We start from the raw sequence: 21371 nt of genomic DNA on the forward strand, positions 1-21371 counted from the left end.
CGGAGCCACCCAGGCGCCCCAACTCTGTTGTCCTCTTAACAAAACATGGGGTGTCTGAGAATGTGAACATGGGAGAAGATCAAAGGGAGGCCGTTTCCTGCAGAGGTGCTCAGATTGTAGGGCAACTGGCATCACTTGGAGCCCTTGTTAAAACCCAGTGGCTGTGCCCCACCCCACAGTTTCTGATCTGAAGCCCTCAGTGGGCCTTAGGCATTTCAGACAAGTCCCCACATGATGCTCCTGCCACTGCTCGGGGACACACTTCGTGTAGCTCTGTTCTAAACAACCATTTGTCCTGCGCACCTATGGAGAGTCCCCATGGAAGAGAGTTTCTCTCATCCGGGCTTTAAATTTTTTTTTTCTTTTTTTACATTTATTTTATTTTTGAGAGACAGAGACCGAGCACAAGTGGGGCAGGGGCAGAGAGAGAGGGAGACACAGAATCTGAAGCAGGCTCTGGGCTCTGAGCTGACAGCACACAGCCCAACATGGGGCTGGAACCCGTGAACTGCGAGATCGTGACCTGAGCTGAAGTCAGACAGATGGAGGCTTAACTGATTGAGCCACCAAGGTGCCCCTTATCCGGGCTTTTAAAACAGAATAGTAGTTTCTTGAGATGATAATTGAATTAATCGTTTTGGATTTCAAGTTTTTCTCACCAGTTTGGGAGAATTTAATAGGTCACCCTGTGCTTTGCAGGCTGTGATGCTGCCCTACCTTGAAGGGACAGAAGGAACTCAATGTCCTCTCCAGACCAAAAAAACATATTTCACACTTTCTTCTTGCAAGATGTAGAAATTAATAGAAAAGTATAGAAACGTATTCTGTGAATACACTTGTGGGTAGTTTTAAACATGTATATAGTTTTAAAAGGCAAAAAATATTGGTTCTACTAAGTTTCTGTTCTCACTTAATATCGACATTTTTAACATGTAAATACTCTTTGGAGGACCAGATGTCCTGTGTAAAGCCCATGCTTTCTTGCCTTTTTAACCACTTTGTAAAAAAAAGGAACTTCCTGGGACAAAATTTTTTCCCATGGGAATGTTGGTACGCTTTTATTAGGTAAGCCTGTGAGGAGGTCAGAATCATTTCAAGTGTTTTACAGCTCAAGTTCGGGACCTGCCAGCCTCGAATGCAGGGAACACAGGGCAGGCTCTAGAAGGTGCTGTCCCTGCAGCCTGGCCTCCGGGAGGGCCCAGAAGAGAGCTAGTGTCGCAGGGAGGTCCGATAAGCAGGTGCTTTCCGTGAGGACTGTGAAGCCTGCCAGTTACTGGGGTCTGCTCGGCCACCCCAAGTATCCTTTTCCTGTGGGGCAGTTTTCATCCTGTGTAACTGCTTAGGACAGTGACAGACCTGGCTGGCTGCCCAGTGTTCAGGCTTTGGAGCTAGACTCCTTCAGGTCAGGCAGAAAGCAAGGATCCCCATTCAGTAGCTTCTTGTTTAAAGAATTAAAAACAGAAGAAGATCTCCTAATTTGAACCTTCCAATCCATTTAAACACTTTTAATACTTTTCTTATTACGAGAGTAATGCATGAAAGAAAAAGTAATGTGTATTCTTATCTTGTTTGAAAAGCTTCAAAGGTTACCCAAGGGGAGTCAGATATTTGCTGTCTCCTGGTACTAGGATTGTTGAGGCTCATGGTTGGGAGCAAGGATGCATCTTTCCTCAGCACATTTAAAGTTTTGTTCAGGCGGAGGCAGGCAGCCCGGGTGGTTGGGGAGGGAGGGATTCCCCACGACTGTAGCCCTGACCCAGGGTTTTACCAAGGCGACGAGTCTGTGCAAAGCTGTGCTTGGACGCGGTGAAGGGTACACATGCACTTGGTAGGGGATACGTCGAGTGGGGAGGAATTAAATCCTGTACCCTGGGTTGAGTCGAGGTCTGCCTCATCGGTAGACCAAAGGGCTAGGGACATACCTGTCTGTTTCGTTTCTATTTATGTTGTACTGCTTTACCAGTTACTTCAAAACTTAGTGGTATAAAATAGCAGCCGTTTTGTATGCTATGTAATAAAGCAGTGGGTCAGGAATTTGAAATGCAGATGTTCTCTGCACAAGTTTTCTGGAAATGCAGAAGTTCTCCGGAACTTCAGCTGGAATGGCTCAAACGGCTGGGGCTGGAGAATCTACTTCCTGGAGGTTTCTTTGCTGCCACATCTTTGCCTCTGAGGATCGGCTCAGCTAGGACTGGCTGTTAGCCCCGGCAGGTGACCTGTCTGCCAGCGGGGTGATCAGGCCTCTTCCACAGCGGCCCAGGGCCCCCAGAGCCGGCGTGCCAGCAAACTTAGCGGAAGGGCACGCTGTCTGCGACCAGCTCCAAGAGCCACATGGCATCACCTCTGCCCTCCCCTGTGCTGGAGAGGGTCACAAGTCCGCCAGATTCAAGGGGAGGACGCACACACCCCACCTCTTGACAGGAGGCGTGTCCAAGAATTTTTGGTCAGGTCTTTAGTGCCGCCAGGGAGGCACCGTGTACAAAACACAATGACACCATACAGCTTTGCAGTGAGCACTTGGCACAAAGTGAGTCATAGCCCAGACGAGGCGTTCTGTTGTAGTTAACACGCTCAGAAAACCTTGAGAGGAACAGTAAACAGAGTCACAGAATGCGTGCAGCCGTGTTGATGTACTTCAGTGTGGCTGGAACTTCCTCTGCCAGTTAGACTCACTTTCCACGAGCTCCAGGTGCCTGGTATTGTACAGGGCTTCTGATTTGAATGCTTCTCTAAATTAGAGTTTCCTTGACCTGAGCAAGCGGGGATGGGAATAGCTGCACACTCTGCTGAAATAGGGAGCATCTTCAGCACCCATGGGCTCTGTTGCCCTCCTTAGGACTCATGACCTCAGCGTCACTCAGTTTTAGTTGGAGCACACGCCACGCAGGGCCGCTGAGGCTGGGGGATTAGCTTGGAGGACAGGACAAGAAAAAAACAATCAAGATGTCTTTTTTCACCAGAGATGGGGGTGACTCTGGGGCCTGGGAATGAGGCCTCACACTTGGAAGTGTTGGGGGAGTGAGGGCTGTCACTGGCCTTGTGACCTTGAGCAAGTCCCATGGGACTCCTCGTGGCTCCTATCTTCAGCTGTGAAATGGAGATAATAGCATGACCTTGTGACTAGAAACAGTGAGCAAGAAAGGCCCGTGGGGGGCCACTGGCGGTGACACTGGCATCGCTGTGCTTCCTGGTCACAGGCCTTGGCCTTGTCACGAGATTCCCCAGGGCTGTGGCCATCACCTGGCTGTGTGCAGCAGTCAGTGCCACGTTCTCTTGAACCTCTGACATATGAGTCACAAGCAGGTGTCCTACCTGCACCTCTGGCTGGCGCTGGCCTTCCCAGCTCCAGGCCTCTGTTGCTACTTGCCTAGTAGACATCTTTAGCCTGGATCACTACGGGATGCATCCAAGGGAATATGTGCTAATCCCAGACCATGGTCCCCTCCCCCAGCCGTCTCCTGATAACACCCATTCACCACCCCACCCTGATACACCGCCTGTCCCCTCCTGTCCTCTGCATTCTCGACCCATCTGTCCCTCACACCCCTACTTCCTGTTAGGCCAGAACACAGCTGCCCTGCATCACACTCTGAGCTGGTCGCCCACTAACCAGAGCCCTGCTGTCTGGGAATGCTAGGAAGGGGAACCAGGGGTGCCCATGTTTGGTTCATTAACAGAAAATCCCCATGGGGAGCTTGTCAGGAAAGCCCTCATGGCCCACGTGACCCTACACCTTCATCTTTCCCTCCCCAGGGTATTTCTGCTAGCATTGCCCCCCTCCCACCCCTCCGAGGGCATCCCCTGCACAGGCCAGTAGATGTCCCTGGCTGTATGCAGCCCGCATCTTCAGAGTTCAGTGACCTCTCGTCCCCTCTCTGCTCCCCAGGACTGGGTCGATGGCAGCCTCTACTTCTCTGATGTGTATTATGCATTGGTGGGTTTGGGCGGTTTTCCCTGCAAGGACAGGAACTCCAGCACTGGGATGGCACCTAGTCATCCTGGTATCTCGTAGAGTACAGAACGATAAACTATGCACCGTGAGCCAAGTCCAGCCCACCCTTGAGCTGAGAAAGTTTCAACAATTTTTACACGGTTGAAGAATAAGGCAAAAAAAAAAAAAGGGAATCCTATTTCATCACACACGAAATTCACATTTCCGTGTCCTTGAATGAAGTCGTGTGGGAGCACAGTCACGCTTTTGTGAATTATCTATGACTCTGCCCACACTACAGTGGCAGAGTTGAGTAGTGGCTTCAGAGATCCTATGGACCACAAAGCCTGAGATATTTATTCTCTGCCCCTTTACAGAAAAAGTTTGCTGATGACTCCTGCCTTAGAACTGGGATTCCTAATCATTTGGGAGAGCTTTTCCTTCATTCTTTCAGCAAATACTGAGTGAGCGCTGAATATTACAAGGAAGCATCTCAGTATCCTAGAGAACAGTAGTGAATGAAACAGTCTTTGCTGTCTCGGAGCTTCCATTTTCTGGGCTGGAAACATACAAGCACATATAGATAGATACATTGGGTATATTGTCTGATGATAAGTGCAATGAAGACAAAGAAAGCAGGTTGAGTATGGGGAGGGAGGAGAGAAGGGGGATACTATTAATAGGCTGGTCAGGAAGACCTCACTGATGAGGTAACTTGACCCAATACCTAGATGAACTGAAGGAGGCAAGTTAAAGAGGCATTTGGGAGAAGAGTAAGTGCAAAGGCCCTGAGGCAGGAGGAACAGCCTTGGCATGTTGGAGAAATTACGAGGGACCATAGTGTTTTGAGCCTGGACTGTATAAGCAGATAGGTGGGCAAAGGTGAGGTGTGGCTATGGCAGGTCACCAGATCCCTTAGGGCCGGGCTCTCTACCTTCCCCAGGGGGCACTTGAAAAAATACAATGCCCAGGCTCCTCTGCAGAGATTCTGATTCAGGAGGTCTGTAGGGCCTCACAGGCTCTGGGAAGCCAGATTTGATCCCTTGAGACTAGAGAAGACAGACCCTCACTCCACTCTCTCCCTGCCCCCCTGCTAATTCTTAGCCATTGTTAGGTCTCACAGAACCTTTTCAGTCCAAAGGGCAACATGGATTAGGAGCATTTGCTGCAAGACCTCATACAGTGCTTGGCTTCTAGCAGGGGCTCAATATGTAAATGTTTGCATGTTTAAAAAATGTTTATTTATTTGTTTTGAGAGAGAACGTAAGCAGGGTAGGGGCTAAGAGAGAGGGAGAAAGAAAATTTCAAGCACAAATCGTGAGATCATGACCTGAACCAAAATCAAGAGTTGGACACTTAGCTGACGGAGCCACCCGGGTGCCCCTAAATGTTTGCATTTTTAAAAAGAGACCTACATTTATGCTGATGACTGTCCTCTCCTACTGCAGTTTGTGGGCATGCCATTTCTCCCCACTGCCCCGTCTTTGAAGGCCCGTTTATGATCCGGGTTCCCCATCATTTTGTGGGTGGCTGGCGCTCCACCTTTTCCTGCATGAACGGGGTCAAACTGTTTCCCCTTGTGGTTCCAGGTGGACCCTACTGCTTCTTGCCAGCTGTGCCTCACCTCTTCCTCTGGTCCTCGCTGACCATCATGTGTATGTTGCCTACCATACAGGTGAAGTTATGCACAGGGTCTTAGCCCTCCGCATCTGCGGGCACCAATTTTGTTGTCTAGCTGGCTGGCTGGCTGGTGAATGAGCCAGAAAGGATTTTAGCAAACATTGAAGACAGAGGGCAAATCTTGCATGGGTTCTCCGTGTGGTTGTACTGTCCTAACATCACCAAGCTGAGTCGGTGAGCCCCTGGCATGCTGGTTTATAGCGTGTCTGGCTGTCCTCGCCTGCGGGCACATGGGGCATACTGCATGTCATGCAGGTTTGTGCCCATTAGCTGGGCCAGAGAGCAACTTTCCTAATTCATTCTTCTGCCTCTGACTTAGGGCAAAAATACTTGTGCATTCTAGGTGAAAATGGTGATCAGAACGCCCAACAAAACATTGAGAAGCATATTTCAACCATTGAAAATGTACAGGTGTGAAACAGAAATGGTAGTTTTGTTTGATCCAGTGTTACAACGGTACTTAAAACAGGGGAATAGGGTTGCTGGTGCAGAATCCGTGCCTTCACTAAAGTCTGGCATTCAAGAACTCAGAATCTATCCTCATTCTAAAACATTCTAAAACCAGTGCACCTCTGAAATTTCAAACTTTTATTGGGGAGTTTTGAAAGCTTTGTATGTGTGGTTTTGTGTGGACTTTCTAGGATTTTCCCAAGACTTCCTGAAACTCATTCAGGAATTCAGTGGAGACCCACAGATTGCAGATTGAGAAATTACATTCTAAAAGTGATACTTGGGGTGCCTGGGAGGCTTGGTCGGTTGGGCGTCCGACTTCAGCTCAGGTCATGATCTTGCGTTCCTTGAGTTCGAGCCCCGCATCGGGCTCTGTGCTGACAGCTCGGAGCCTATTTCAGATTCTGTGTCTCCCTCTCTCTCTGCCCCTCCCATGTTCATGTTCTGTCTCTCTCTGTCTCAAGAATAAATAAAAGTTAAAAAAATAAAAAATAAAAATGATACCTGATTAATATTTAAGAAACCATGTTAGATTAATAGAGACCACAGAAGCATTGAGTTAACATTTTAATTTTTTCTTTCGTGGAGAAGGACACTCATTTTTAATCATACCCTTAAAAATCACTCAATTTTTTCTGCCCTAAATGAAAATTTCTATGTGATCGATTTTGTTGAACAGGGTTTCCTTGCATAGCATGAAATTTGGATACAGACAGTAAAAGAATCGTGAAACCAGTGTGCCTCAGTTTGCATGCAAAGTATTTTTTGCAATAAAAATTAGAATAAATTAAAATATCTTGAAAGCAGCGTAAGGGAATTTGGTGTTAAGCCATTTGTTAGTGATGGCGAATGATTATCTTTTTTTCCTTTTAAGTTTATTTACTTATTGAGAGAGAGAGTGAGAGAGTGAGAGTACTGGGGGAGGGGCAGAGGGGGAGAGAGAGAGAATCCCAAGCAGGCTCCAGGCTATTAACGCAGAGCCCAACCCTGACTGGATCATGACCTGAGCCAAAATCAGGAGTTGGACGCTCAATCAACTGAGCCACCCAGGTGCCCCATAATTATCTTTTTTAAAAAATACCTTTCTTAATATTGAGTCCTTATATGGTATGTAATTGACTTAATTTAGTTCCATTTAGTCCAAACATCAATAGAATACGGCTATTTGTAATTCTCAGAGATCCTTTTGAGACACTGTAAGGTGGGTCAGATTAACTTAAGCAGGTTGCAAAATTCTAAGAGCAACATTAATTTTTAGCAATGTTTAACTTTTAAACTCCATGCTGTGCAAGGTTCTAGGCTAGTCTACACTGAACACCAGGAACAAGGCTCTGTAATTGTTGGAAATTGCTTGTGTTTTCCCCCCTTGAAATGAGTCTGCAGTAATTCAGGAGCTTTCCCTGCCTGCTGTGTGTGTTTTTTGTCTGAGCTGGGTGCTGAGTCCTTTTTGTTCTTCAAAACAAAGCAGGCGGTATAGCTGTTGAGAATTTAAAAGGAGGCCAAAAACACTTGACATAAAAACATCTTAAAGATTAATTAGTAATAACACTTCTGAAGATAAAAGTACTAAGCGAGGGATAAGTGTAATAAAGTGAAAACATTCCTTACCTCCTCCATTCCACTAATTTTGGTGGCTGGCTGCATGTGTTTGGTGTTCAGGGAAACCCACCTGTAAACCACCTATTAAAAAGAGGTGTGTAGTGTGGGTGCTGTGACAACATGGAGGGTCTCCTCCTGTCCCCTGGAGCAGGGAGGGAGGTTGAAGAAGCTTTCTCAGCAACGGAATGCTCAGGTGAGGCGTTCTGGCCAAGGAGACCACCACAGGTGGAGCTGCTTTAGGGAGGGTGGAAGCTGCAAGTGGTGGGCGGGGCTTGGGGGGGTGGGCGTGGAGGTCTGATTGGTGAGGAGGGGAGATGGGGTTCATGAAGCTCTGGGGGGTGAACTGGGAAGCGCAGGAGGTTTTTCCAAGTGCAGGGAGCCAGTGGAAGAAGTCTGAGCCACAAGAATAGGTTTGGGCATTAGCCATGATGGCCATTATTATCCCCTCATTAAGGGTGGCAACGATGTGGTCATGAGCATTATTCCTCAGGACAGATCCCAGGGTCCTCACCTACCACCCAAGGAGGAGTGTTTATGCAGGACCAGTAGGGAAGGGGATAGCCCTCAGAGCCCTGGTGTCTGTACTTCAAGTAGGGAGAAGATGTCTAGGAGAGGGGGCAGCCTTATGTGCTCTGAGGTAGTCTAAGGATGATGGAAGGATTGAGAAATGTCTCTGAGACATTTTAAACCCACTCAAGAAAAGGTTAAAAAGAAACCGAATAAACTAGTAACCATGGAATGATTTGAAAAGGCTGTCAAAGGTGTTATCTATCCTGAAGGCATCTTAAGTTACGGATAATTAATTTCCCCCCTCCTGAGGTTCCACAGCCAGAGAGGGACTGCTTCCTGGCATATTCTGACAAGCAGAATCCTAAAGCCAAAATGAGACGATGTGTTTATTTGAGATACATAGTGGAGAACAGGATCCATGGGGTTTGGCAACTGCTGGTTGGTCCACAATGCTGGGTGTCCAAGCTGACCACTGACCCAGATGTTCCTGGGCCTTCTGGGTGGGGGCCACCTCATGGTAGTGGGGGGGGCACATGGTGTGGGGGGCAAAGAATTCAGCAAAGGTTTGGAAATCTTTTCCCTCCTTTGTTAGAAAACAAGGTAGGAAGGAACATAGATGCATGGAAAAATAAACAATTATGTCACCATTTGAACAATATTTTGGCATCTTCGGACCGTCTTTTTATTCTACGTGGTTCTTAGTAGTGGAAGTCATACTGTATATGTATTTTCTCATCTGAAATGGTCATAATTGCATTACCATGTTACAATGTATTTTCATAGTTATATTTTTAATTGAGATATAATTGACATGTAACAGTATTATTTAGTAACATAGCAATATATAATGTGTTAGTACATATTACATAATATGTATTTATATATATATATACTATATATAAATATACTATATACACTATATATATACTATATATAAATACACATAATACATAATATATATTATGTAACTCTGGTTACCATCCATTACATCACATACTTACACTGTGTGTATGATGAGAACTTTGAAGATTCACTCTTAGCAACTTTCACTTATGCAATGTTATATTATTAACTGTAGTCACCATGCTCTAAATGACATCCCCAGGACTTTTTTATTTTGACTACCTTTACCCATTTCACCAATACCTACATGTTCACCTCTGGCAACCAATAATGTATTCTCTGTATCTATCAACTTTGGTTTCTTGTTTTGTTCTGACATTCCACGTATAAGTGAGATCATGCGGTGTTTGTCTTTGACTTATTTCACTTAGCATAATGCCCTCAAAGTCCATCCATGTTACCTCAAGTGACAGGATTTCCTTTTTTGTTTGTTTGTTTCTTTTTATGGCTGAATAATATTCCACACATCCAATGATGGACACTTGAGTTTGTATCTGTGTCCTGGCTATTGTCAGTAATGCTGCAGTGAACCTGAGAATGCGTATCTCTTCCAGTTAGCGTTTTTATTTCCTTGAGATAAATACCCAGAAATGGAGTTGCTAGATCACATGGTATTTCTATTTTTAATTTTTTGAGGAACCTCTTACTGTTTTCCGTAGTGGCTGCACCAGTTTACATTCCCACCAACAGTACATGATGGTTCCCTTTTCTCCACATGCTTGTCGACACTTGTTATTTTCTTCTCTGTTTGATAAAAGTCACAGTGATATTTAATGGCTTCGCGATTTCATTGAATGGCTGTATCATAATTTATATAACAGTTCCCCCATTCTAGGATATTTTGATTTTTCCCTCCCCCCTTTTTAGTATAAATAAAGCCATGATTTGTGAAGGCAACTTTCCTGTGTATAAATGTGTATCCTGAGGATAATACTCAAAAGTAAGATCACATGGCCCAAAGGTAAAAAACATTATTTTTTTTGATGAATAAGGAATGTAGTATGGACTTATTTTAATTTCTCCCATTTCTTGCATTTTTGCCACTTTTAGTTATTTATCGCTGTCTTATGTATTAGTTGCTTCCTCCTTTCGGAGGGGAATGTGCTTTTATGGAATCAGCGAAATGTGATTTTGGGAAGTTAAGTCCTATTCTGTAAACATTTGTTAAACCCTACTACGTACCGGAGGATGACCATAAGAAGGTGCCTCAGAGTAGGTACCAACCTTAATGCCTTTCCCAGCTCACAGAATCACCATCCCCGGGATGGGGAGGGTCTTTGTCTTTGCTCTCTCTCTTTCCCCAGCATGTAAGAGCACCTGGACCTGAGGAGGTGTTCACCATTTGGGGAGTGACTACATAAGAGCCAAACAGAAATGCGTAGGGGCGCCTGGGTGGCTCAGTCGGTTAAGCGTCCGACTTCGGCTCAGGTCATGATCTCACGGTGTGTGAGTTCGAGCCCCGCGTCGGGCTCTGTGCTGACAGCTCAGAGCCTGGAGCCTGTTTCAGATTCTGTGTCTCCCTCTGTCTCTGACCCTTCCCCGTTCATGCTCTGTCTCTCTCTGTCTCAAAAATAAAATAAAAATATAAAACAAGCAGGAATGCGTACACAATATTAGAACCACTCATTCATGCTGAAGGTTTCCTTATGAAGTAATCCTCTGTTCTGTGACGTCACGTGGGCGCTCGTGGTCTGGTAGTATGTTTCAAAGTCAGCCATGGCAGGACATCACTGTTGCAGCTGGGGCTGATTTGTGCACATTTACTGGGCACCAGCTGTGTACGCATGGTGACCCACCCTCCGGGTGTCTATAATCAAGGAGGCAGGCCAGCCGACCGGAAACTGGAATATGAGAGAGACATGGTAAGTGCTGAGAGATGATGGACTTCCAGGTGAGGTTAAGCCATGGCTTCGGCCCGTTATTTAACTTCTCTGGGTTTTGGTTTCATAGAGATTTAAAGAAAGAGGTTGCACCGAGCCCTGGGATCTCTTTCAGGCCTGCAGTTCTTTGATTCTCCTGCCTGGCTTTTCCTCAAACAAAGGTTGAGGACATACTGTTTATCCAAACACAAGCATAGTTGAACTCCAGACCCCACAAGAGGTATTCCAGAATTAAAGAGAGGCATAGGATCCTTTTTCACTTACATTTTAGTAGGACTTAATCCTTTAAAAGTGTGCATTTTGTTGTCTTCGTGAGCTGTAATTCAGATTTCTTAGTGTACTTGAAAATACTGGTTAAATATTAAAATTCTATTCGTTGGAATCCTTGAATGTCATGAAGTTAAATATTGACCTATTTTCTTCTTCTTTCCCTTACAGCTGTTTGGGGCAACTTCGTTAACATGAGGTAACTCTTTTTAATAACTTGGATGCTGTTGGTGGGGTTTTATAGATGCATTTTAGTCATTACATGTCATGGGTTAATTGCAGAATATTTACAAAGCGAAACTGAGTCTTTCTGCTATCCGCACACCTGAGCTTTGTCTTTCTCCTTACGTTCTCGAGGAATACATCTGATTTTGCTACTTACCCATTTTTACCGGTTGGCTCCCTTGCATTGCCCACCTCAGGGTCCCTTCCCTCCTTTGGTACGCAGTAAGGGGCTGACCCTAGCTTTTACACGGCTGAAATGTAAGGTGTGTTTCAGGGTGGCTCAAGCAGGCACACAGGGAGCGCGCTTTTCCAAAGCCTTTTGAAAAAGAGGCTGTCTTAGGGAAACCACGGCTGGCCCCTGGCCCTGGGAGCAGACCGTGAAGGCTGAGATCATCTGTTTACCTCAGGATTAGGCCCAGGGAGGCTTCCGACTGAGTGTGCATTATTTGTTCTTCATGATAAATGCGGGAGGGACACTCAGAAGAGTAAAATCTTTGTGTTTATGTTCTAAAAAATAATATAATAATAACAGGCGTTCATCATAAAAACAAATTTGGCACTGCTAGTACAGTTTTATGTTTGAAGCAAAATTTGCTCCACTCTCTACTTCTTGCTGGTGAAAATAAAAGAGCCACAGCCACAGTGGCCGTGCTCGTGGTGAGTTTGGAAGTTGAATGTCCCTGCAGGAGGCCACTAGGGCAAAGGGTTGCTGTGTCCCCACCAGGCTTTTCATATTGAGTAGACTTTGCAAGGCCGGTGGGGCCGTGTTGATCTGATTGCCACCGCTAGGTCATGAGTGTCTCCTGACAAAGGCTTCTTTCTGTGTGTGACTAGGAGGGGTGCTCAGATCCCATTTAAAGGAACTCTGTTTTTTCGCTTGGAAAAGCTCCATTTTGCATTAAAAGCCCCAGGAAAACCCAGCCGAGAGACTTGGACTCCTATAGACACGCTTCCTGCCTCTAATTTATAATCCCATGTTGGGTGTAACATGCAAGTGAGATTATTTTAGTTGAATAGAAATAACCCTTCTGCGGTAGAGGTGAGGGGGTGAGATGAACTTGAGGTTTCCTCTCCTCCGCTGTCTTCTGTTCCTCTGGTGTAACCCCCTTCTGGAGGGAACTGGAGCCCGGGACCGATGTTTGGGAAGGGGAGCGGTGAGGTGGTCTGCAGGCGTTGGTGTGTGTTGTACTTTGTTCACAAATAAATCTTGAGGTCGCCAAGCCTTTCAGTGGATCTCAGTTTTGTAGCTTTCTACTCAACAGGTCTATGCAGGAAAACGGTGAACTCAAAATCGAGAGCAAGATTGAAGAGGTTAGTTCCTTTCCCATAATTTGTTTCTGGTTTTTTCGTTATGTTTGTCAATTTCAGCTCCTTCGCTGGTGCTGCTGTCTTTAGTGTGGCAGCTTGCTGCTATTACACGATTTGGAAAACGTCTCCAAAATTTACCCTTATTTAGAGGAGCCTTTCTGTCTCTTATGCTCTGGATGCATCCCTGTGTTAGCGTTTGTCTGTTTTATCAAGGTGTGATGTACTGAATTCCTACTCAGAGGCAAAATGGGTTTAAAAGTTTGTTACGACTTCTCAAGTGACCTTCGAGAATTTCTTAGAGAGGGGGAGGTGAGTACCAGGGATGGTGGCAAGTGCCAGAGCAGATGTCGAAAGGAAAACCAGCCCAACTCAGATGCTGGGCCTCTGGAAACACAGAGGGTGTCCACATGCACAGATGGGGGAAGTCACACACCCACCTCCGAGAAAGCTAGCTCCTCTGGTGGATTTATACACCTTCTGTTTGAAAATAATCGCTTATGCTTTTAGTCAAATAATTGTAGATATAGGTATGCTAGTGTGACGTGGGCTGTGGGAGGGGATGGAGAGTCCCTCATTTTGGTTCGAAGCCAAATGTCACAGTCCTGGAGAAGCCCTTGGATTGAGCTCCCTGTGTTAAAACACAGCATTGTGGGTCGGCTCACAGCCTGCCATTCATTCATGTGCTGAGCAGATGACATGGCGATTATGTGAAGAAACAAGAGGTTAATAAGCTTTTAGGGGAGGGCAACATTTAGGGGATTCTTTAGTTCCTAAAAAGAACGGGTGGTGGTGATCTGTCTGTTTTTTGTGAGCCTCAACCACTTTGCTCACTAGTAAGGAAAGTAAAAAGTTAATTTTCTGAGAGACTTAAGTGTCTCTGGAGTAAGAGTTCCAACATACAGTTTATCATCTCAATTCTTAACGTGTGATTCAAGTGACCTAACTTAATTTCAAACTGGAAGTGGACAGTAGAAGAAATTAAAATCTGATTTGTGTTACATCATGTCTGTGTGGAACATCAAAGAGGGATGGTGGAGAACTCTCTTTGCTTCAAAAGTAATTTTGGTTATTTTTGTTTTAGATTGTTGAACCACTAAGAGAGAAAATCAGAGATTTGGAGAAAAGGTATGTGCACATTTTTAAGGAAAACCCTTCTATTTACTGACTTTAGAAGGTCAGCATCTGATATAAGCTCATCTCACCTCTGTCATTATTTTTTTAACCATGTAATTCTATAATATGAGAGGTGTTAGGTGCTTTCAACATAAGAACTTTTTTCTGTGAGAAGGTAGATGTTTACTGTCAAATTTGATGCAGTGTTTTTAAAGCTTTATCTTCCTTTATTTTGCTTTTTACAAACTATTTCTGATGAAAGCTATGGATTCTCTCTAGGAAAAAAAACTTATTTATTTCAATAAAGTTAATTGTTTTAGGAGTCTTCCTGAAGCTCAACCACACAGATCCTACACTAAAAGTCCTTCCTCTGTTTTCCCATCCGTTTGATTTCTACAAACTCTCATATCTAAACAAATAACCACATAAATGTTTTGGTTTTGGTTTTTAATCCTGATTTGAATATAATGCTCAAATATTCCAAACATTAGAAGAAGATAGGATCTAGGTGTGTTGAAATCTTCCTTTTCTGAACCCCGTGAATTTCTCAGTTCCTGAAAATTCGTGGCATACAAGTTGAGGCTAGGCCTTATCTTCTTTTAAGTTATGCAAGGCAATCAGATGGTTTCTAGCATATACTGATTAATCTGAGGGAATTCCAAAAGAAGAAAAAACAAAACAAAACTGGAGGGTCTGAAATCCAGTACTGTAAGAAATTAGGGGTCACTTGTTTGCTTGTCACCATACCTCAGGAAGGTTCCAGAATTGAGTCCAGGTGAAGTGGCTGGGAGGGAAGAATTGTATAATATGGTGGGAACTTACTTGAATCAGATTCCAGAGCAAGTTGCTCCTCACCATTTGTCTTGGTGTTTTCCCCGACTCTCCTCCTGCTGTGTGCAGTTCTGTTGTGCCCACATTCCCCCCTCTCCAAAACATTGGAGCTCGGGGCACTGGAACTTTTCCCTTGAGTTTATCTGGAAAACTGTGCATCCAGCATAACAGTTGGGTTTTTAGAGGTTTAAAACAGAAAAATGAAAACCCTCATTAAAGTTGACGTTATTTTTTTTTTTCCTTACCTTGGCATGGGTTTGGATGATGTGTATCAGTATTGTATGAGCCTTTATCAAGCCCAGAATCATAAAAGAAATGGAGAGCAATTTTTTCTTTGATTTCGGTGTCTGCGATAAATGATCGCAGAGAAATAAGGGTGAAGAATCATCAAACTAAATATGTTCATTCATTTTCTTCTTTGTCCTCAATTGATAGTTTATATGCAGTCATACAAACTATTAATTTCAACTCTTGCTGTACTAAAAGTTTGTTATTTTTTAGCAGATTGAGTTAGTAATATAAAGTTGTGATTTGTTCTTTAAATTTTTCTTGCTGTGATTTGGGCTGAAATTATGCTGCTGGTAACATTTCACTGGATGGGAGCCAGAAATTCCACCTTTAATAAGACTGGTAGAATTTGAGAGATTTTAGTTGAAACTTAAAAAAAAAATTGCTTATGGTAAGAAATAACCAACCAGGCTTTATGTTGGCCAAAAAAAAAAAAAAAAAAGGCCCGCCAGTGATTATTTTCTTTAGAGAGTAATATTCATTTATGAAAAGTGAATCAATTGTATAACCCTTCCCTAAAGCAATGGCTTACACACGAGATCTCTTGAAATAGGAGAATTTTATGATTCCTTTTGATACTTTTGTGACAATATTTGTGCTTTTTAAATAGGAAAGAGAAGCACAAGTATGAATGTAATGTTGAAGAAACTACCAGTAACTCATTCTTGTCAAGCTGTGAGAGCTCCCTTTAGGATGGGTGTAGAGGTTAAGCATTTGCCTCTTGGGGCTGCTTTACTAGTTATTCATCCTCAACTGGTTCTGTTCTCCAGTTTGGTGATCAAGTCAGGCGACGGATGAGCCCGAGTTGTTGTGTGCGTTAGAAAGTCAAGTATGGACAAGACTTTGTGGTAGAAATCAATGGAGCTCTGTCGGGTTTTATTTTTCTTGACTGATTTATGTGCTAAGAATGATCAAACACCCATCTTGACGTGAGCAAGATAAGAATGTAACTGGACTACATTGTGTTGATGTGCTTGTCACCTGGGGGCAAAGTGGCCCCCAAGATATTTAAGGATATTTTTGAAAGGTAAAGATTATATTCATACAAGGAAAGAAATGGGGACAGTGCCCTTCGAGAAGCCTGGGTAAGTGGGTTGTGTGAGTTTTTTCTCTTCTTTACAACACCCCCTCCCATTTCTTAAGAGTTTGATTGCCTGCCATTTGTTTAATTTCATCTCCATATCTTTATATTTTCTGTGAATAGATAGCAAGTCATGATGAGAACTTAAATTCTAGGTAAAAACACTTCTTACTATTGCTACTTTAATGAACAGTAAGGGTAGAGTCTGGAATGGCATAGAATAATTACTAAAGGATTAATTTTGGGGGGTAAGAAAAGTTCCATTATTCAATCTGTGCTACATTCTGCCTCCCTTGCTTGCTTGTCTCTCTCATACTCAGAAATGCCGACTGCAGGCTTCATGTGGGCAGGGCCTTGATCCTCTATGTTGTTTGCTTCTGTATCCTCAGCGTGTGGCACAAAATAGGTGCTCATTAAAAAGTTCCCAAATGAATGTATGGATGAGCCAGTATGCTACTACATAGGGTTTTAACCTACTTCATGCCTTTAAAGAAGCCTATGCCTCTTCCTTGCCCACTCTGTTCAGTGCTTGGCAAGTGCAGCAGGGGAGGGCTGAATGATGTGCGGAAGGAGTGGCCCAGCTAGCACCACATCAGAACCAGCTCACACTGTCACCACCGAGTTACCACGCAGTCACCTCAAGCGGTGACCTCAGAGTTCCCAAGCAGTCACCTCACGCAGTCACAGGTTACCATGTGGTCACCCCCGGAGTCACTGCCTCAGAGTTCCCACACAGTCACCTCATGCTGTCACAGAGTTACCATGGGGTCACCTCACACAGTCACCTGAGAGTTGCCATGCAGTCACCTCACACGACCACCTCAGCGTTGCCGCTCAGTCCCCTCATGCAGTCCCATAACTCTGTCGTCTGTGGCTGCAGGGAGGCCAACACTGTGAAGTGCGGACTGAGGAGGACCCCGAAGGAGCTTTCCGCCTGCTCTTGCTTCTGGCTTTGTGTGCCTGGCTTCTAAAAGGAAGAAATGAGGGTTGTGAGAGTTTTTCCAACACTTTAATCACTTGATCATACATACGAAATCTGAAACTTGGTTGCTACATGTTGAAGAAAAACAGCAAGAAGCCCAGCCAATGTCTTCTTCTTTTTTTTTTTTTTTAAGTTTTAGCACACACTGTTTGAAGTAGGTTTATCAGTCTGTACTTCACATGTGACCTTGTGTCAGGCAGTTAATGTTTTTGCTTCAGTTTTATTTCTTTTAAGTATATTTCCTGTAAGAAAACTGTTTGCTGTTTTCTTCCCAGTACAAGTGGGCCACAGTGGGCAGGTAGGCAGAGGGTCGGCCTGGAAGGAGAGAGACATTGCAGATGCACCACGTGGCTGGTTGCAGAATTTGGGACTGAGGCTGAACGGTGGATGTGGGGCGCTCAGAGAAGAGAGGGGACATCGGGCCCATGTGAGGGGTGCACGCAGGCAGTGCTGTCGTTTGCTTGGCCCCCCTCCAGCTGACTGATGGAGGAAGTACTCGGAATGACAAGAAGTGTCACTTTGCAAACAAGACGTCTGTCAGGCTCCCTGAAGGCTGCCAGTGTTCTAGCAGGCGGAGCTTGCCCTGTTCCACGGCTGCTGTGAGAACATTCACTCGGCCCTCACCATGGCGGCCTGTGGTAAAGACAGTCCGTGCCAGGGCAGCCCTCTCGGGGAGGTGCTGTGGTTACCATTGACGGAGCAGAAGGCCCTGATGTGCACAGAGCTCTTGGGGGTCTTGCTCTGGGTCACAGAACTAGTAAGGGAGAAGCCCAAGATTGTCACCAGTTCCCTCAGATGCTCCCACCTGCCTGTGTCTGGTTTTGTAGTCTGCAAGGGGAGCTTGACCTTTTGAGAATCTGGAAGCTCTTAATAGGGGAATTCATCTGCATTGTAAGAGAAAGCCCTCCTGCCCCAAGCTCCAATTTAAGCATGTTTCCACTCTTCCAAGAGATGAGAAACACTTGCTTCAAGGTCTTCTGTCTAATGACCTGTCATATTCTGTTCAGTTCAGCGACCATTAAGGAAATGCATTCTGTATCCCAGCTGGGGATGTGGAGGGCATGAGACAGTGCCCCTGGCACCTCTCCAGTTAAAATAATGACTGCAAAGTTGATTTCTCTGAACTTACTTAAAGCACTTTTGTTCCTAACTGAACCACTTCAAGAATGGATGTTTCAAATCTGCATTTATCAACTCTCGGTTGATGTTTTATCTGCCACTTGCGTTGCCCTGCCCCAAAACATCAGTGTGGGTTGGGGACCATGGAACCTTTACCAGGGGCAAGAGGCATTGGAAGGGTAAAGTGACACTTAAGATGGGTTCAGAGCGGACTGTGGGAGACAGAAAGTGCTGATGCCCAGTCATCTTGTCCGGGGGCACTGGTGTAGAAACAGATGATCCAGTTGTGAAATCGGCCAGAATAAGGGAACAGCTTCGTTTTTTCATTTCTTACCCTTGCAAGGCACAATCTCCTGCTTTGGATCTGTGACTTCACGAGGCTGCTTTCTTCCTTCCAGACCCCCAGACAGCATTGTGAGGACGCTGCCACCTCCCATGTTTTGTGTTTAGCTCTGGCTCCTCACAGCCTGTGCAGTGACAAATGTTCCCTTCTCAAGCACGGACTCGCAATCTTCAGCTTGATTCAGCCCAAGGAGCGGGTTGCATATTTCTTGAATTCGAACGAGCCGGGAGTTGCTTGGTTCCTGTAGCCTCTTTGGAATGGCTAGAAGGGCTGACAGTGATAATTCCACAATCTAGCCTTTGTTTTGTTGGGACTAGAGAAAATCTTCACAGGAGATGTTTGACTTTTCTAATCTCTTCACGTTCTACAGCTTCACCCAGAAATACCCGCCAGTAAAATTTTTATCTGAAAAGGACCGTAAAAGAATTTTGGTAAGTTTGCACATCTGATTAATATTTGTAATATCCAGACACTTGCTTTTATTGTTGTTGTTGTTAATGTTTATTCATTTATTTTGAGAGAGAGAGGGAGACAGAGAAGGGGGGAGGGGCAGGGAGAGAGGGAGAGAGAGAATCCCGAGTAGGCTTCATGCTGTCGGAGCAGAGTCTGACACTGACACGGGGCTCAATCCCATGAACCGTGAGATCATGATCTGAGTTGAGATCAAGAGTTGGATGCTTAACTGACTGAGCCACCCAGGCACCCCAAGAAACTTGCTTTTTTTAAATTTGTTTTTTTAACGTTTATTTATTTTTGAGACAGAGAGAGACAGAGCATGAATGGGGGAGGGTCAGAGAGAGAGGGAGACACAGAATCTGAAACGGGCTCCAGGCTCTGAGCAGTCAGCACAGAGCCCGACGCGGGGCTCGAACTCACGGACAGTGAGATTGTGACCTGAGCCAAAGTCGGATGCTTGACCAACTGAGCCACCCAGGTGCCCCAAAACTTGCTTTTTTAAAAAGAGGTATAATTCACATACCGTAGGTCATCCATACCAAATATGATGTATAGTGTGTTCACAAAGTCACAACAGCATCATATTGTATTTCTAGAATGTTTTCATCACTTCAGAAAGAAGCCCTACCCCCTTTGCCGGCCATCCTCCTCCCAGCTCCTGGCAAGCACTGAAACTACTTTCTGTCTCTATAGATTTGCTTGTTTTGGACGTTTCCTGTGAATGAAATGATAGACTATGTGGTCTTTAGTATCTGACTTCTTAGAGTAATGTTTCTAAGGTTCAGCCATGCTGCAGCACAAATCAGTGCTTCATTTCTTTCTGTGGCTGGATAACATTCCATATTATGGGTGTACCACATTTTGTTTATCCATTTATCAATTGATGGACAGTTGGGGTTGTTTCTACTTTAGGCCATTGTGAATAAAGCTGCTGTGAACCAAAGGTGTGTTTAACTTTTTGTGAAGACCTAGCTTTTTTCCTTTTTCTTGGGTATATACCTAGCGCCATTGGCTGACGAGACTGATCGTCTCCCATTGAATTGTCTTGGTACCCTTGTCAAAAACCAACTGACCATAGTGAAAATATTTATTTCCGGACTCTTAGTTCCGTTCCATTGATCCTGTCTGTCCTTAGGCCAGTATTACTGTCTTGGTTACTGTATGTTTATACTAAGTTTTGAAATTGGGAAGTGTGAATCCCCCCCACTTTGTCTTCTTTTTTAAGGTAGTTTTGCCTACTCTGGATCCCTTACAGGCCTGGTGAATTTTAGAATTAACTCATCAGTTTCTTCAAAGAAACCACCTGAGATTTTGATACAGACCGCATCGAATCTATAGATGAATTTGGGTATTATTGCTATCTTAACAATATTGTCTTCCGGATCCTTGAGAACGGTGGGGAGGGGAGGCTTTCTATTTATTCACATCATTAATTTCTTTTAGCATTCTTTTTGTTTATAGTTTTCACAGTATAAGTTTCACACTTCTTATGTTAAATTTATTCTGAATGAAGTGTTTTATACTTTCTGATGTTGGCATAAATGGAATTGTTTTTTCCATTTTTCTATTTTGTATTTATTGCAAGTAAATAGAACTACAGTAGATTTTTTACTTTTCTCATATCCTGCAAATTGCTGAAACCATTGGATTCTAATAGTTTCAGGTTCCTGAGGACTTTTCAATATATCGTATAAGATCCTACCGTCTGCAGTTATAGGTGGTTTAACTTCTGCCTTATCAGTATGAATACTTTTTGTTTCACTTCCTTGCCTAATTGTCTTGGCCAGAATCCTTAATACAGTGTTGAATAGAAGTGGGAAGAGCAGACATCCTTGTCTTATTCCTCATCTTAGGGGAAAGTTTTGTCTTTCACCATTAAATATGGTGTTAGCTGAGGGCTTGTCATAGATGTCTTTTATCAAGTTGACCAGATTCCCTTCTGCCCCTAGTTTGTTCATTTTGCAATTGATCTTGATCTTGCATATCTGGATAAATCTCAATTGGTTAATGTAGGATCCTTTTTTTTTTATTCGATCTGAAGAGAAACCAGAGTATTGATCCTTTTTTTTTTTTTTTTTTTAATGTTTAACATTTATTTATTATTTTTGAGAGACTGAGAGAGACAGAGCATGAGTTTGGAAGGGGCAGAGAGAGAGGGAAACACAGAATCCGAAGCAGGCTCCAGGCTCCGAGCTGTCAGCACAAGAGCCTGATGCGGGTCTCGAGCTCACGAATGGTGAGATCGTGACCTGAGCTGAAGTCGGTCACTTAACTGACTAAGCAACCCAGGTGCCCCTGTATGATCCTTTTTATATATTGGTAGATTTCATTTGCTAGCATTTTGTTGAGGATTTTTATGCCTGTATTTGTAACACATTTTGGTCTGTAATTTTCCTTTTTTTATG

The 21371-nt window shown here is 44.2% G+C and overlaps 1 protein-coding gene across 6 annotated transcripts in view; it reads left to right on the top strand.

The window, feature by feature from the left end:
- The window catches only part of UXS1 (UDP-glucuronate decarboxylase 1), a 95731-nt gene that overhangs the window by 17877 nt on the left and 56483 nt on the right, over nt 1–21371 (top strand). The window contains exons 1-5 of one of the 6 annotated variants that reach the window (XM_015544605.2): nt 7806–7853; nt 11392–11419; nt 12708–12756; nt 13835–13878; nt 18881–18941. In XM_015544605.2, coding sequence (XP_015400091.2) covers nt 11415–11419; nt 12708–12756; nt 13835–13878; nt 18881–18941 — 159 coding nt within the window. In that variant the 5' untranslated portion in view covers nt 7806–7853; nt 11392–11414. Of the gene's footprint in view, nt 1–7805; nt 7854–10781; nt 10936–11391; nt 11420–12692; nt 12757–13834; nt 13879–18880; nt 18942–21371 lie in introns of those variants that run through there. The other 5 variants (XM_042981062.1, XM_042981063.1, XM_042981060.1 and 2 more) reach the window with 5 other exon arrangements.

The sequence above is a fragment of the Panthera tigris genome, chromosome A3, assembly GCF_018350195.1.
Source record: "Panthera tigris isolate Pti1 chromosome A3, P.tigris_Pti1_mat1.1, whole genome shotgun sequence".
Classification (NCBI taxonomy): Eukaryota; Metazoa; Chordata; class Mammalia; order Carnivora; family Felidae; genus Panthera; species Panthera tigris.